The sequence below is a fragment of the Hirsutella rhossiliensis genome (genome assembly GCF_020360975.1).
Source record: "Hirsutella rhossiliensis strain HR02 chromosome Unknown scaffold00004, whole genome shotgun sequence".
Taxonomy (NCBI): Eukaryota; Fungi; Ascomycota; class Sordariomycetes; order Hypocreales; family Ophiocordycipitaceae; genus Hirsutella; species Hirsutella rhossiliensis.
In genome coordinates, this window is record NW_025408670.1 from 506,786 (window position 1) to 523,491 (window position 16,706).

The 16,706-nt window shown below is 47.1% G+C and overlaps 1 protein-coding gene and 2 non-coding genes across 3 annotated transcripts; all 3 read right to left on the reverse strand.

Moving 5' to 3' along the window:
* Positions 1-4,369: 4,369 nt before the first annotated feature.
* On the reverse strand, positions 4,370-4,453 carry HRG_12087. Its single transcript has one exon. It is a non-coding gene; the product is annotated as a tRNA-His (tRNA).
* A 4-nt stretch (positions 4,454-4,457) lies between these two features.
* On the reverse strand, positions 4,458-4,543 carry HRG_12086. Its single transcript has one exon. It is a non-coding gene; the product is annotated as a tRNA-His (tRNA).
* Positions 4,544-7,176: 2,633 nt separating this feature from the next.
* Positions 7,177-7,535, reverse strand: HRG_04235 (protein-arginine deiminase (PAD) domain-containing protein; the record flags this gene model as incomplete). Its single annotated transcript, XM_044862706.1, has 2 exons — positions 7,177-7,354; positions 7,399-7,535. 2 exons carry the CDS (start codon positions 7,533-7,535, stop codon positions 7,177-7,179), a joined length of 315 nt encoding a protein of 104 aa, XP_044721320.1.
* Positions 7,536-16,706: the final 9,171 nt, after the last annotated feature.

The following is a 16,706-nucleotide window of genomic DNA, read 5'->3' on the forward strand; positions in this document are numbered from 1 at the left end:
CCGTGCGTGGGCCCTGCAGGTGCTAAAGCTGCCTGCCCACAGGTGCGGATACAGTGCCCCCGAGCGGGGGCCGGTGGGCTGGCTCCAGCTGTCCGCAACACCGGGAGCCCTCCGAAAGCGGCGCCGCCTGGTTCACCTCAGCAGGACAGGCAGGCTGTTTGCCTGGTGGTGCTTACCCTCCGTGCCTCGGCTGTCTCTTCTGCTACTAGCGGCGGCCCATGTAGGAGGCGCTGGCCGTCTACAGCCGTATTACGAGACGGGTGAGGTACGGGGATGAAATCCCACCTGCCACGAGGCGCCCGCGGAGAATGCGTCGTCAGAGACACCAGAGAGACACATGATCCGGCGACTTGCAACGTGCATAGGTGCTCTGTCGGTTTCATCTGGCGTGTTTGAGCACTGCAACACCTCCAGCACGCCGCTACCTAACGTGGCGCTGCTCGGCAGAGGCAAACCGGTCCGTCTCTGGCGCAAAAGCCGCCCCGGCGCTCGTCGGCCGCCCCGAACAGGCCAACCCCCCCTTATTAGGTAGGTAGTGTGTAACTTAAGCGATGGACTCCTTGCGTTGGGCATCCCGGCAGTCAGGCTCGCAACTCCAGCTCTCCCCCCACGGTTTGACTGCCTTTGCACGCGCCGTAGCCGCCCATTGCTTTTCTGAGGTAGGCTTTGTTTGACAAACACCCCCCCCTCCCCCGTCCCGACTTTTCGTTGGCAGACGCAAGGGACACACGGCAACCGCAAGAGCGTTGCGGCACCATCAGTTACATGGTGACTGCATCGGTGTATGTTGTATGCTGAATGTGCCCCTGGCCGTACATGAAGCACGCACACCAGGGCCAAGAGAAAAGATGGCCATCCACGGATGCGTTGGCGGCATCCAGGCTGGGAGTAGTCAGTGTCGTACTGTGCCTACAGGGGGGTGCACCGGGTATGCGGCGGGGCATACGGCGCTGTGCCAAAATTGATACACGTACAGACCCAGCAGAGGCCAAGTGGTAGCTTAGCAGGTTGGTAGGGTAGGCAGCTTTGAGAATAGCATCGCCGCTCTCTGCCCACGCCATGCACTAATACATACTGTAGAGCACGAGCACGAGCACGAACAAAAGGGTGCTGACCAACCTGCACCGCTGCCGTGGAGAATGCCCTAGGCACGAACCGAGCTAGAATCTGGCGGAATGGCACTAATACCTGATCCGCGGGTGGTTGGTTCTCGTCTCTCGTCTCTTGGGCATGTCGTTTGGGACCATGGACAGAACCTCGTCGGTCCCGCCCCAGTACAACAATGGTCCGGCGCGCTGCAGGCGTCGGCAAATCAATCGTCAAGCAGGGCCGTTTGCTCTGCCTCGCCAGCCTCGTTTGCCCTCGACGCAGCCCTGTTGGTGCAGCCAAGCCATCCTCCCTCTGTGTTCCATAATCGGCCGCCCCGTGGGTTTCTGGCTGCCTTGTCTCGGGCGCCTGTGCAAAACGTGTCTCGTTGCCCAGCCCGCCGCTGGCTGCTTTTTTTTGTGTTGCCGCCGCCGCTTGGGCCTGCGCCCGCTTGTGTGCCGGTCCCCCGTCGGAGGCTCCTTGGCGTCGACCAACCCTTGCTTGCCTAAACGCTGCGCACGCAATTCAATGCAGACCAACCATGAGACTTTCGGACCAGACTGTCGCGGCAGAACCAGGCCGCCATTCCTCACTCCCACACCGTCCCATTATAGATGGGCCTGCAAATGGCACGCGCATTCGCCAAGCCAACATGTGGGCCTCCATCGCCGCCTGCGTCATCGTCCCTCGGCTGTGGGTGGGCTCGCCGGCTTTTTAAATCATCCCTGGTCGACCCGAGCACCCGCCTGCTCCGCCCGGGTTCGGCCTTTGCTTGCTTCCCCACACGGACATGCCGTCGGCTCGCAAACGCCGCGGCCCGTGTATTTGGATTTAGTCAATGCCGGAGCATCCTCCCCTGCAGAGCATCAAATGCAACACTAGGTAGGCCATGGCATTGACGCATCTTTTGTCTGAACCGGCGACTGATCTACTGCTGCAGCCAACGGGTGCCCCTCTGCCCTCTCTGTCTGACGCTTGCCTTGTTCGACCAGATAAAGAGCGCCCCTGTGAATACGCTCGCCGACGTGAGACAGCTTCGCACGGAAATCGGGCAGAGAGGGTTCAGGAGCAGGCACATGATCCGACTGTTCTCTCCCCGGGTCGAGCTTCCGCCGGCGAAATGTAAGGCTCTTGGAACGGAGGCCAATGATGGCTTGTCCAAGCGAGGCCTTGTATGTCCCGAGCTTGATGCTGAGACGATCAAATACGTCTGCCACGGAATATACGAACCCAAAAGTCAGCAGAGTGTAGCCATCCGCGCCCTCTTGTTGATGCCCCGCGCCGAGTATGTCGGACCACAAGACCAAAGAGCAGTCGGGGTCGACCTAGGCCGAGGCAGACATTCAACGCTAGTTCGAGGTGAGCATGAAGAGCTGGCAGCCCTGATCGCCGAGGGGCCTGCTTGCGACTCTCTAGGCAACTCGCACAGAATGATCACGGCAAGTCATGCGTGTTGGCGGCATTGATCGGGGCGTGGCGGTCGATCTGGCCAGCACCGGCTCGAGGCGAGAGAGCGACTTATGGGCCTTGTACAGAGAGTGTGTCGTACAACCAGGTGGTGATCGATCGTGCCCTGGACGAGAGCCTCGAGGCCAAGCCAGATGCATCTCTCACTCCCGATTGGGTCTGTTGCTGCCTGCATGGCTTCAACAGCCATGTACCCGCTTGGGCCGTCGCGGACGGGAAGAGGCCCTTTGACGAGCACCACGAGCCACCGATGTCCACCACAACGCCGACCGCTCCAACCACGTGCACCAATCTTTGTTCCCCATGACCGTCTTCGTTGGAAAGAAAAGACGATTCACCATGTGGATTTCTGGGGCGCTGGGTCTCTGCAAGCGCTGCCGCGGTCGGGAGAAGGAAGAGATCGGGCACCTTCGCAAAGCTTTTCTGCTCATGAAGCGAAGGAGCTGCGGCTGCCATTAGCTCCGCGACGGGAGGGACCCGGGCCACGTGTGGCTTTGGAACAGAAGGGAAGGGCTGTGCAGACAGGCGGCCGAGTCTTTGCAAAGCGCTGTGGGAGCTGGGAGAAGTGCTCAAACTTTGACGACGAAGAGTGTTGCGCAGCGCACGATTTGGTTCTGGGAGCTCGAGTTCCACAGGCCGGAACCAAGTCGCAAACGGGGTTGAAACGAGTATGCCTCAATTGAAGTATCTCAGTCGTTGGCTTGATCACTCTCGCGCGGTGGCCCTGTTTGGCCGATGGCTCTATCTGGTCTGTGCCTTTGCATGGTCGCTAGTCCGTAACCAAAGCTCTTGGCCGATGCTACCGTTTCGTGAAGCTATCGGTGGCTGGCCTCCGGTCGAGGCTCTCGTTTGAGGTTTCCGACCGGTGGCTCTCGGTCGATAGCCCGAGTAGTTCTGACTCTGCTTTGGCGAAGCTTTCGGCGGCGTCTGTTCAGCGAAGCGGGCAACAACTTACAAGACTCGAAGCTTTCACCATGTCATCGCATCTTTTGGTGCTCCGGGGAGGCAATGAGATGCCTCAGATTACTCAAAAGCCGCCGTTTCATGCAACTCACCGTCATCCAAGTCTCTTGGGTCATGAGTAGTTGCGACTGTGATTGCGAGCGCTAGCTTGTTACCATTGAGAAGGCGAGCCAGCTGTCAACTCCGAGCAAGACCCGGGAGCCGCTCCGACCGCAAGATCTGCTCTCTAGTGGCGCCTCGCCTGGCCTGTACGACACCAGGGAAAGTCTTGGGGGAGAGAAAGTCCAAGGCGGTTTGTTCTTTCTTGTACTTGCCAACTCGGAAGCGAGGGCAGGTGGCGTTACGGGGTAAAGGAAGGCGGTATGTCACCTCTCGGGCAGATTGGATGATATGAGTCAGAGGCCCTATTGACCGCTCTGCCGCCTACACTTGACCATGTGGGTATTCCGAGGGGCAAGAAGCGTGTATGGGTAGCTATCAGCCGTCGTCTTCTCTCGCAGCGCGACAGTGGTTTACCAACTGAGTCGGGGAGAAGGAAGTCACGTGCCTTTACGTGCATGCAGGCAGGGTACGTCGCGACCACCAAGGCAAATCGTCCCCCTCAAAGTATATATTAAGCCTCTATCTATATGTACTAGCCATGTGATATAACCCAGGCAATTAATAGCCAGTACCCATATACGATATACGTCTTAGGTATTATAGACCGGTTTAAAAAGTAAGAAATAAATAAAATTGCCAGAATTATTGCAGTACACATCATCATCAGCTTTATAAAAGAAACCCGAAAGAAGAGAAGAAAGACGTCGAATATTGCAAATTAAAATTTGGTAGATCATGAAATAAAAAGATATGCCTTGTCAAGGAATCGAACCTTGGTCTCCAGTGTTGGTGCCAGCTCCACAAACTGGTTTCCTAACCATTAGAAGAGCATAGCTGATTGCCATGCCGAGGAATCGAACCTCGATTTCCAGTGATTTGCTTACTAAGCCACAAACTGGTGTCTTCACCACTGGACGAACAAAGCGGGGACGATCTGTTTTTAGAACAGCTCCATCTAAAATTGACTATATCACCAGTGCATTTCCTCTGACTCCAGTAAGGGAGCAAGCGTCAAACTTCGAAGAGCGGCACGCTATCGTCAGTATCCGTATTTTTACCGCCGGTTGGTTGGGCAGAGCCGTGTGCTTGATCGTCAAGGCGTACTTTTATTACCAGGTGCCAGAACAGCTCACTGCAATAGAAGAAGTCCTCTCACGCATCTATATCGCGCAATTCAGTAAAAGTGCGTGCGTCAAGCGTCCCGACTGCTCCGTCTGCCCCATTTGCCCCGATCTGTACCTACTATTTACCTAAGCACGGGCGATTTATACAATCTCCCGTACCATATAATAAGGGCGGATAGCGCAGGGGGAAATGGGTCTGTATACAAGTAGAGATTTATGTCTATGCAAATAGCAATGCTCTCATAATTGGGTATCCCTCCTCGTATGACTCTCATTTTCCGATCAACTTCCGTCCTCACCTCTTCTGACATTGCCGCCCGCCCCTCTTTATGTGTTGGATGGAGCCCGGGACGACGTTTAGAGATGGGCCATGGCTTCATCATGCATGCAAAGCTGGAAGTGTGTGATCGTTGACAGCTCTTGTCTTGTTCGCCAACTGACCGCCACGTTTGGGAAAGAAAGAACTGCCACGGCAGACGGCAGTCAGTCACTTGATTGGCGTTTGCGCCTGTTACCTGGTCACGGGTAACTGTCTCCTCGCCCCCTTTCTGTGTTTGAAGCTTCCTCCTGGCTTCAATCTCTCTTCCGCATCACAACTCGTTGGTCTCTGAACCGCAAAACTCAAATATTTGGAGCAAAGATGCTGTGGGTGTTGTGGAAGCTCTGCTCCGACAGTCATATTGTCTCGTCGTCAACTCGGTGCTTGGGCTCTTCGGTCGTGGCTTTGACGAGGACCACCCCTGGTCTCAGGTGTCTCGCAGATGTGGACTCGGCGAGTTTAGAGCATCATCTGCGATAGTACCCATTAACGAAGAGAGCTTGATCCCCCTTCTTATTTCAACAACCTATCACGTGCCTTATCCCTGGACGTGGATGAACTCGCAGAACCACAACGACAAGTGCCCGAGCGCGCTGCGGCCAAGTAGGCCCAGGAGAGCGCAATGAGATGCGAGTTCAGGGAAGTTCTCCGGTTTCTCGACATGGGGAGTGGATGACGCGGTTTGGCGCCGCGGCTGTTCCTTGCTTCGGGGGTGGTTTCAAGTCACAATTGATCCCCGCAGCCCCGGGTAAGTTCCCGACCCCCAGGTGATATGTCGAAGCACCATGGCTCCGGACCGCAGAGGAATGAACCGGTGGCTGTCCTCTCCAGTTGGGGAACTTGTACTGTACACTATATACGCCAACCGGTACATGATGACCAGCATGACGTACAATCATTTCCTGCTGGCCACCGTGGTCCTCTGTCTCGATGTGAGCGAGTCGACCGACTGCAGGTGCCAAACCTTCTTCTTTCCCCTTTCGCGTTCACATCCCGCCGTTGATCTCCCGCTAACTGAAAACCCTTCCCCCTCTCTAATTCCTCGGCACCATCAACGGCCTCTAGTCCGCCCGCCGCGCCACCGCGCCGACTCGCGCGTCCTGTACGCCATCCTCGCACGCGCATTCCAATGATCAGCGGCGCCTTGTTCTGGGCCAGATCGATTGCCACGCCCCAGTCAAATGCCGCCAACACAGGCATGACTTGCCGTGACCACTCTGGTCCCCCAAGGCGACTGGAGATTCACCGTGTACGGAGTACGCACACGGTATAACCTGCCGTGATCATTTAAGGCGCCTCGCCCAAAGATTCACTGTGAGCTCTGCACCTTGGCAATTGAGGAGCACGAAAATAAAGTTTGACGAAGAACTACGTGGAAAGTGCCGACTTCTTTCCCGGCGACATGCCCCGGGTGCGTACATGTTGGACGTACCTTGATGATGCCTTCCTATACTGACGCGGCTCCCAAAGATTTCGTCGCGGAACTGTCTTCTTCGGTCCTTGAAGGCAATGAAATGCTAAGCTAGTTCATTGAATCACTATCATCGTTGCAGCCAACAACATGGGACGAGTAAGGCAGCCGAGAGGCTCAAGGGCGGAGACGAGGCGTTGGAGTCGTAAAGCCGGACGAGCTTGTATGGCCGCTCAATGATGTAAATAGCTTCAGCTAGTGGCCTAATCGATTGCAGTAACCTCAATGACAATAATTTCTATCTGAAGAGCGCGTGTGGTCTGCTCTTCGTTCAAGGCCTCTGTATGCGCTCCTCTAGGTCGTCTAGAATTCCACCGTCATCACAGGCAAAACAGACTAACAAAACCTGTCAAAAGTGTTAGCTGCCTGTGCTCTTCTAGGACGCCTGGCAGAAAGGGCCAAAAACACTTTAAGGCCGTCGGGACGCAGAAACAAGCAGAGCCGCGAGCAGAAGCCGATGCGGGCCGGCTGCGTACCGCCGTGACTAGCCAGCCATCTTGATGCCATTGTACGTAGTATGGGGCTAGTGACCTCCACTGGTTGACCTGGAGGCTCCTCCACTGCCAAAGGGATGCAAAGTCTCGGCTTGTAGCCCTACTCATGCCTATCTGTAATACTGTCAAAGCATGGTGTGCCCCCATCGTTTACCACGACTTGCGAGTCGTCTCACGAGCTGAGTTTGTCCCACAATGGACATTGCCGAAGTGGACGTGGTGTGAGGCCCAGTCGTCCAGAAAAGTAACGCTATAGTTGGCCTTGGCATAAGCTGCCTTGACAGCCGCGGCAAAAATGTCGGTGCCGTCAATGACAGGTTCCCATGGACTGGGGACAACAACCTCGCCGTTCCCGATGACGAGGCCGTTCACCGAGGCAGGGCAAAGGGCGGCCAGTGGATATTGGTCTTCTTGGCGACACCCCAGACGGCCCGGTGGCGCAGCGGCATCTGGGATGTAAAGTGGTGGCGAGTTCTGCCCTTGATGCAGCTTATGGCGTTGGCTGCCATCGCGGTCTTGGCTATACGAGTTTCCGTCTCGCTTACCCTGTCTGTAATTTTTGCAGGGTATGGGCTAAAAGGAGTCTTCGATCCGGTAGAGGGCCGGGACGCGGATGATGTCCTTATTTGTGATGCCTGTTTCGCGCTTAATGATATCAATGCCCTTTTGGATCGCATTGGCGGCTTGGTCCTGGTCCTCTTCAAAACCTCGTGGTTGACGTATCTGGCTGACCGTTCTCTCAGGCGTGTAATACTCAATCTCATTGGAGGGTAACTCTCAAGCAGGGGCTTGAGAGCACAGTGGAAGAAGTAGGGGCACAGAAAGGGGAATTTTATGATGCATGTCTTGGTCTATCTATTAGGACAAGGGAGGGGCTTATATAGGTATAGTGACCACATATAGCTAGCCAAAGGAGGGCATTAGGATATTCCTATACCTAAGTTAAGCCTATATAATGTCCTTAGGCTAGGGGAGTTATATTAGTTAGGCAGGCTTCCTTATATATAACTATTAGGTCTACTAGGCATAACTATAGCCTCTTATACCTACTCTCCTTAATATACCCCTTTACTACCCTAGCTTCTAGATAGTAGGGCAATAGGTAGAGGAGCGTTTAGTCTAATAAATATAAGGCTATTTTAATATTAAATTCGGCTACTTTATTATCTATTCGAGGAGGTTGTCTAAAATAGGGGAGGCTCTTAATTATATCCTATAAAAAGGGAAGGTAAATATAGTAAAAGGCAAAAGCCGGGACCTAAGAGGATAGGATATAAAGAGAACCCCAGAGGCGCCAGCAACCCCCCCCAGGGCTCCTGCTGGCGGCCATGGCCTGCTGGTAAACCCCGCACACATAGTGTTGGTAACCGCCGTGGCGCAAAGGCTTCGGTGACCAGTAACCTCAACGCAGAACGGCAAAGTCGCCCCATCCTCTCTGGGTTGTTCCAGTCGCTGGTAACCGCATCTCGAGCCCGTACCCACAACAGCGGCGAATTCGACTATGGATGCTGGCAACTTGCGGGCCCATAGGTAATTTTGGAGACATTCTCCAGAAGCAGCTATTAAGGAGAGATTCCTGTCGTGCCCCCTCGCCTCCGTGCCCCCTCCCCTCTGGCTCCACCCTCAGCACACCGCTGCACCCGCAGCTACTGACGCCGGACACCACGAGAAGGTTTGCTGCTTCGTCCTAAGGGATTTCCCGGTGATCTGCCGGATCGGACGATTCGCCGGATTTCGGCTTGGGAGCTGCTGGACGAGTATCGTGCGGAGTTCCGAGGATTGAAAGAGATACTCAGAGAGCAAAATGAGATCATCCGCGAGCAGCAAGACATAATCCGAAAACAGAAAGAAGAAGTAGAAAAGCAAGGAACTATCAGCCGAGAGCTCAAAGTTTATCTAGAAGACATAAAGCAGCAGATGAACGACTAACTTAAGCAGGTCCGAAAGCAACTTAAAGCTATCGTCGCCGGTGCAGCGGTTACCCCGCCTAAAACGTTCGCTGAGGTCGCACGATTATCGCCGTCGCTACAACAGAGCACCGTATAATTAGTCGCTCTCGTCTGGTAATAGTGCGGAACCTACCACGAATGAGCTTTTCTGCATAATTGATATATCCCGAGTAGAGGAGTATGGCAGAGGCCGAGCATAGATAGGCTCGATCCGATAAGCTATTAAAAGCGAGGTTAGAGCGAAGGAAGGCTAGGCGACCTAGAGGTGCGCGGCAGTAGTAAGAAACTCTCGAAATATAGAGTATATAAAGATTATTTAAAGAAACGAGATTAAGCTACAACGAGTTAAGGAAGCCGCGTAGAAGACGGTAGTAACTAGAGCTCGAGTAATAAGAGAGTAGCTTTACCTAGTTAAAGTCGATAATATTAATCGTATCGCGATCCTCGATAGAGAAGGCAATATCCTATAAGGTATAGCCGAGGCCCTCGGTGCCGAAAATAATATTATAATCGGTAAGATCGCCTAGCTAAGTAATAGGGAAATAAGTAAAGTATATAGGTCTATAGCAGTCTACGTAACGAAAAAGACTAATATAAAGAAGCTTTTAGATAGTAAGTACTTCGATCTAGCCAGAGAGTCGGCGTATATTAATCCGTTCGAACCCTATAAGGGACCGATATAGTGCTTTAACTATTAAGACATAGGCTATAAAGCCTTTAGGTGTAAGAAGCCTTAGGTATATAGAAGATATGCGAGTATAGGCTATTACTATAGGGACTGCCGCGTAATAGAACCGAAGTGCGTCTTATATAGCGGACCGCACGAATCGTTTAGCCGGAACTACTGTGTGCGAAATACCCACTCTAATATATAAGACACTAAGCATTCTATAGCTTAATATGCGAAACCGGGAACTAGTATAATAGAGTCTAATAAATAATAAGGATCTTAAAGACTACGGAGTGCTAGCGGTTTCCGAACTATACGTAAGGACGATCGACGGTAAGGTAGTAATAAGCCCCGTAATATATAGCAATTAGATAAGGATATTACTAACGTATATAAGAAATAGCCCGTGGCCGATCCGTAGTATGCTTTAGGTGCGAGACGACGTAGAAATAATATAGATTCCGACCTTACGGTAGCGGTGCTCCGATTGCTAGGGAGAAGCGTCCTAATAGTATCGGTCTATATAGAAGGGAAAAGTACTAAAGCGCTAAAAAGCACGACTAGGCTATTATATAACTTAATCTAGAGTTTTCGCTAAGGCTTTAGTGTATATATAGACGTGGTGTTAGCTAGGGACTTTAACTCTTATAACCTGCTCTAGAGAGGAGACGACGTATCGGTTTAGAGATAAGAAGAAGCGGGGCCGATTATTAATCTAATAAACGATTATAGCCTTAGGAGCCTACTCCTAAGGGGCACGAAAACGTAGTAGGGCAAGGATTAAGAGAGCACTATCGATTTAGTGTTAACGACGTTAGAGTTAGCCGACGAAATAGCAATATACGCTATCTATCTAATAGATTATAGCTTAGACTATAGAGCTATTTAGACGACTTTTAATATTACGATACTAGAGAGAAGTACGACGCTAAGGCTTTTATTTAAGAACGCCCCTTAAAATTATATACGAAGCCGGGTAAAAGATAATCTATAACTCCTACCTTAGGCTATTAACGTTTAAACCTAGATAGATTAGCTAATATAGGTCGTCCTAGGGGCTATCTATAAACTAAAGCCTTAGGCATAGCTATTACCGTATATAAAACGTTAGTAGACCTAGGATCTTATATAACTTCGGCGGGTATATACGTTCTAGCGGAACTAAGCACGGATACAACGACGAGTAAGTTAGGCGCGACTAGACCTCGAATAGCGGGCTAAAGAAGCAGCGAAGGAGTTCTACGATGCTATTCGATACTAAAGGAAAGCGCATTAGGATAACTTCCTCTCCGACGATGCTAATATCTAGAGGGCGACTAAATATCTTAAAGCCGGCAAGAGCACTACGGGCGATAGGGTGCCACCTTTAAAGAAAGGGGATAGATCGACGACCGAGGAGAAAGCAGACTAGGTAGACGAGCTGCTTAGTGCCTTCTTCCCGCCCTTGCCCGCGAGAATCGAAGATAAGGGAGTGCGACTATAGCGGAAAGCGGTGCCTATGCCCGTACTAATTTTAGGAGAGATCGAGGAAAAGGTTATAATAGCGAAACCGTGGAAAGCACCTAGAGAAGATAAGCTTCCGATAGCGGTTTAGAGATTACTCTAGCTAGTGGCAAAAGATCGAATATTTGCCCTCTTCGAGGCATCTCTCCGAGACGGCGTCGTACCTCGCTAATAGAAAAACGCGAAAATTATCCTACTAAAGAAGCCACATAAAGACGACTATACGGTAGCCAAGGCGTGGCGACCAATCTCGCTTTTATCAACGCTTGGCAAGATACTCGAAGCGGTCGTGGCCGAGCGCATCTCGTATGCAATAGAGACCTACGGTCTTCTACCCGCGAACCACTTCGGAGCAAGAAAGCGACGATCCGCCGAGCAGGCGCTGCTGCTGCTATAGGAACAAGTTTATAACCTCGAATTCGCCTATAACTCGTCTTGGCACTCTTCCATCGACATGGCACCGTTAAAAGTAGCCCTATGCCGAGATATCCGGAACCCCCTGTCACTGCCCCCGACTAACAAGACCGCTTCCACCGGACCCGCTGCCAGAGCTAGGGAGCTTGTGTAGACCGCGCAGGAAACCTAGGAAGACGCCAGGAATGCTGCCACCGCCGCTCAAGAACGTTAGAAGGAACAGGCTAATAGGAAACGACGACCAACCAACTTTGCCATCGGTGACCGAGTTTTTCTCAGCAGGAAAGGCTTCGCCACGAACGCCCCGACTACTCGGCTAGATAACCAATGGTCAGGTCCGTTCGTAATCCTAAAAGAACGCGGTCATAGCTACGTACTGCAGCTGCCCGAGTCGTATAAAATGAAGAACCTATTCCACGCCGACCGTCTTCGAAAAGCAGCCGATAACCATCTGCTCGCAGCAAGAACCCACCACGGGGATTTTGCTGACTACCACGAAAGGCTCGACCACGACGATACGCGGCTGACGTGCTCATGTGGCCGCCGAAAAGAACCAAAACATCTCTTCTACTACAGGAAGATCCCGGCGCGACATCGGATGAAGCTGACACCCTCACCGATCGCGGCAGTCGATCGTGCAATAGGTAGATGTTAAGGAGAGTGGGCATAAGAGGCCACAGTCATGCCTAGTAGACCCAATAGTCATGCACAAGGAAGCCTGCCTGACCAACATAACTCCCCTAGCCCAAGGACATTATATAGGCCTAACTTAGGTATAGGAACATCCTAATGCCCTCCTTTAGCTAGCTATATATGGTCACTATACCTATATAAGCCCCTCCCTTATCCTAATAGATAGACTAAGATATATATTACTAAATTTACCTTTCTATGCCCCTATTTCTTCTACTATGCTCTTAAGCCCCTGCTTAAGAGTTATAAGCCCGGCCTATATAGCTAGATTATCTTTTGCCCGCCGATATTACCTTTAAAGCTATTTACGAGCTATTAACGCCGTTATAACGCTTAAATCGTAGTATTAAGGCAAGGAACCTAGCTATACTAAGGGGCACTACTAGAAACATATAAATTATATAAATTATAACTATATATCCTTTAAAGAAGGATATTACTTATTAAGCTAGAACCCTTAATTTTCCTAAGATAATATTAAAGGAAGTAAGAGGGGATAATTATACCGTAAGACTAAAGGAAAGCCTCGATTAGACCCTATAGATTAAGGGGATTAAATCGTAGGCCTAGACTTATAAGATTTAGGAATATACTAACCTAGACGGCCTAAAGGAGCTTAAATAACCCTAATAGCTAGACTAGGAGCAATTTATTATTAACCTTAAAGGGAGACCTTCTTAACGAGAAGATAAAACCGAAGCTATATTCCTTATAAAGCGAATAGGTTATAACGAACAATACTAAGATACGAAGGACTCCTTTCGTAACCTTAAGAAAAGGTTCTAGCTATAATTCGATCGCTATAAGGTCTAGTAGAAGGCCCTAATCGTACTTAAAGAAATAATTAAGAAGACGATTAGTAAAAGGCTTTAGGGGATAACCTTAATATATAATAGCCTAAGAGAGAAAATTAGGGAATTAAAGAAGCAAGCCCTACCTTTAAGGGTAAAGGAGAAAAAGCTAATTTACGAGAGATATACGACCTCTATTAATAAAAGAGGCACGTAAGACTAGAAAGTATAGGTAGAATAGCTCGACTAAATTATTATAGATTTACGAGACCTTAAGGTCGATATACTTAACGATATAAGAATTAGATAGGATTTTCTTATAGCGGTAGACGAGTAGGACCTATATTAGTTAATAATAATAAGGGCTCTTAACCTCTATAATAAAAGACACAGTAAAGATTAACTTCCCCTATAGAACCTAATCGCTAACTTTAAATAAGAATATACCTATAGGAAGAAGTCGTAACTACCTATAAAAAGGGGAAGCGCTAATTAAATCTCTAGGAAATTAAATACTTAAGCTAAATACGCTAGCTATAAGCAGCACGTTAATAGCTTAATAAGCTAGTAGGAAAATTACTACTTACTATAGGTAATATATAATAAGAAGCCCCCGTTAGGCTAGAAATATAGTAATCTAGCTAAATAGAATATCGAAAAATAGCTAAAGGACTATCTAGATAAGAAAGTAAAATATATAGCCTAGACCCTTAATTCTTACCTTAAAGGAAGAGAACTAGTAGATACTATTATTAGTAATAACGGGCTAGGAAAGACTATTAATATAGTTACTCTATCTAAGGTAAATACGGCTATTAAGGGAACGCTATTACTTACTAATAAATTAATATATAACTTAGGGGCTAATATTAACCTCTTTAATAACCTAGGTTAGTTCTAGGAAGGAACCTTTAAGTAGGGTTCTAACGACGAAGTCTAGGTTAAAGACTAAGCCTTTAAGGTATAAGGAATAGGAATAGCAGTTATCCCTATAATTAACGGTAGAAAGATAACCCTACTAGATGCTTACTTTATCCTAGAAATACTAATAAGTGTCTTCTTAGCTAGGCTAGGGATAACGGTAGGGATATTCTAGAACTAGCTCCTAAGATACCTCTATTCGGAACCTACGAAGGAGGTTCGTATTAAACTAACCGACTTTAAAGGTTAATTTATAATAGGAATACTCCTATAGCGTAAGCGGGTATTCGTAGTTATATAAGCGCCTAAGCCGCTAACTAAGGGGGTAGGTAACCTATAGTATCGCCGCCTTAAGTATCTTAGTCTAAGATTACTAGAGAAGCTATTAGAAGCCTGCTTAGGCACTAAGCTTTAAGGCCCTATAATATATAGCTATTAGATATACGTAATAGGGAAAGCTAAGAGGGAAGTCTCGAGAAAAATACTATCCCTAAGGCCTAAAGGTCTAGGGGTATAAGTTAGCTTTAACCTTTACCCTAGCCCTATAATAGTATATAACGGGGAAAAGAACTTTGCCTTATTTACCTATATAGATATATCTATAAGGTTCTATTACCTAATAGAAAGAAAAATAAGTATTAAGGATATCTTTAATAACTTCGTAGCGTTACTTAAGACTTAGTATAAAGTTAAAATAACTATATTAGTTACTAACGGGGAAAGGGCTCTTTTAATAATAGAATAAATAGATTATATAACTAATAGAGGGATATAAGTTATATAGTTAGCCCCTTTAACGCCTACGTAAAATAGTTATATAGAGAGATTAAGGGTAATAGTAAAGGAAAAAGTAAGGGTTATAAGGCTTAACTTAAAACTTCTAGAAGAGCTATAGCTAGAGATATACTATATAGCGGTATACTAACTTAATATAATACCCTTCGAATTATATAATTATAGCTAGTAGAGCCTATACGAGCGTTAGTAGACCTAGATAAAAGAAAATAATCTACTATATTACTATATTAAAGATATTAAACTAGATATTATATATTTAAGGGTCTTTAGCTATATAGCGTTCCTAATAATAATTATAATATTAGAATATATTAAGGTATATAAGACGTAATTACCCCTTAAGTAAAGAGCTTATATCGGCTACTTAGTAGGCTATAGGTCTACTTAATAATACGTCGTATAAATACTATTAATTAAATAGAATAAACTAATAGTATTAGCTAATATATAGTTTAATAAGTCTATAAGCTACGATATAAAAAGAAAAGAGTAAGCCTAGCTAGTTTAAATATATAGCTACGATATCCTTAGAGATATAGCTATAACCGACGTTATAGATAGCGGGGAACCTAAAACCTTTAAGGTACTAAGTTTATCCGACGATAATATAGATAATAGTTAGACGCTAGAAGAAGTAATTACCCTTTTATAGGACCTATTACCCCTATATACTTTAGAAGATTAGGGATTAAAGACGCCCTTATAGGGATTATATAGATATATATATCTTTCCCTTCTAGAAATAGTAGGCCTAGGGATAGAGATTTTAATATTACCCCTTTTACTTAATACTATATTTAATATAAAGTTACTAAGCTCTATGCCTCTAACGCCTATAATAGATACTATAGCTAGCAACCCCTCTTATATCTCGTTAAGGAGATAGCTTAAAGATATAATACCTATATTAATTAACTCGTCTCCTTAAGACGAACGTAATAATATACCTCTTAACCTAAGGGGTTATAAGAGCGTTACTAAGAGGTATAGGCTAATAAAGTACTTAGGTACGTAGTACTAATATATTAGTAGGGTATTAGTAGGGAATCGTGCTTACCCTACTCGTATATTATAGACCTCTCGCTACTCCGACTAAAAAGGAAAAATCCCTCTTTTAGTAAGCTTTAGTCTTATAATAAGGAGAATATAATATATATAGCGTAGTACCTTTAGCTATCTCTACTACCTAACTAATTATACTATAATACGTATTCCCTTATAATTTCTAAAGCTTCCCTTTTTAGTTACCTAATAGAGATAGCTACTTAGAGAAGACTATATAACGCTCTTATAGCGCGATATAGTAGTTAACTAGTTAAGGCCTCTTTATTATATATATTAGGTATCTACTTAAGAGATAAAGAACTAAAAGATATATCCTTAAAATAGACCCTTATTATAGACGATATTCTAACTATATCGAAGATATCGCTATTTATAGGCGTAAGACCGTCGACTTATAAAGAAAAGCTTATAGCCCTATAAGCGCGTATTAAGGAGCTAGAGGAGACGAAACGCTTATAAGACCGCGTTATATAATTAGAGGAGGAAATTACTAAACGTGCTAGCGCTATCGCTATCTATTTAGGAAAGCGTCGATAGTCCTACTCCCTTAAATCGGACGATAGTCGCGGTAGCGAGGTTAAGATTAAAAACATCGCGTAATTATCTTAACCTATTAATATATAGAAATATTTAAACTAGACTTACGATCTAGAGGACGCTTTTAAGGCAGCGCCTAAATACTTTTATCGCGACGAAATAAAGATCCTCTATATAGTAGATTATATATATAGCGACTATAAAGTAAGATAGCGCTAATACCTTAAAGAATAGATACCGATTAACTAAACTAAATATAGTATAAATTAGGTATACTTTAAGGAATAGATACTTATCTTAATTAAGGATACTATAAATAAGGAGATACTATTAGCGACG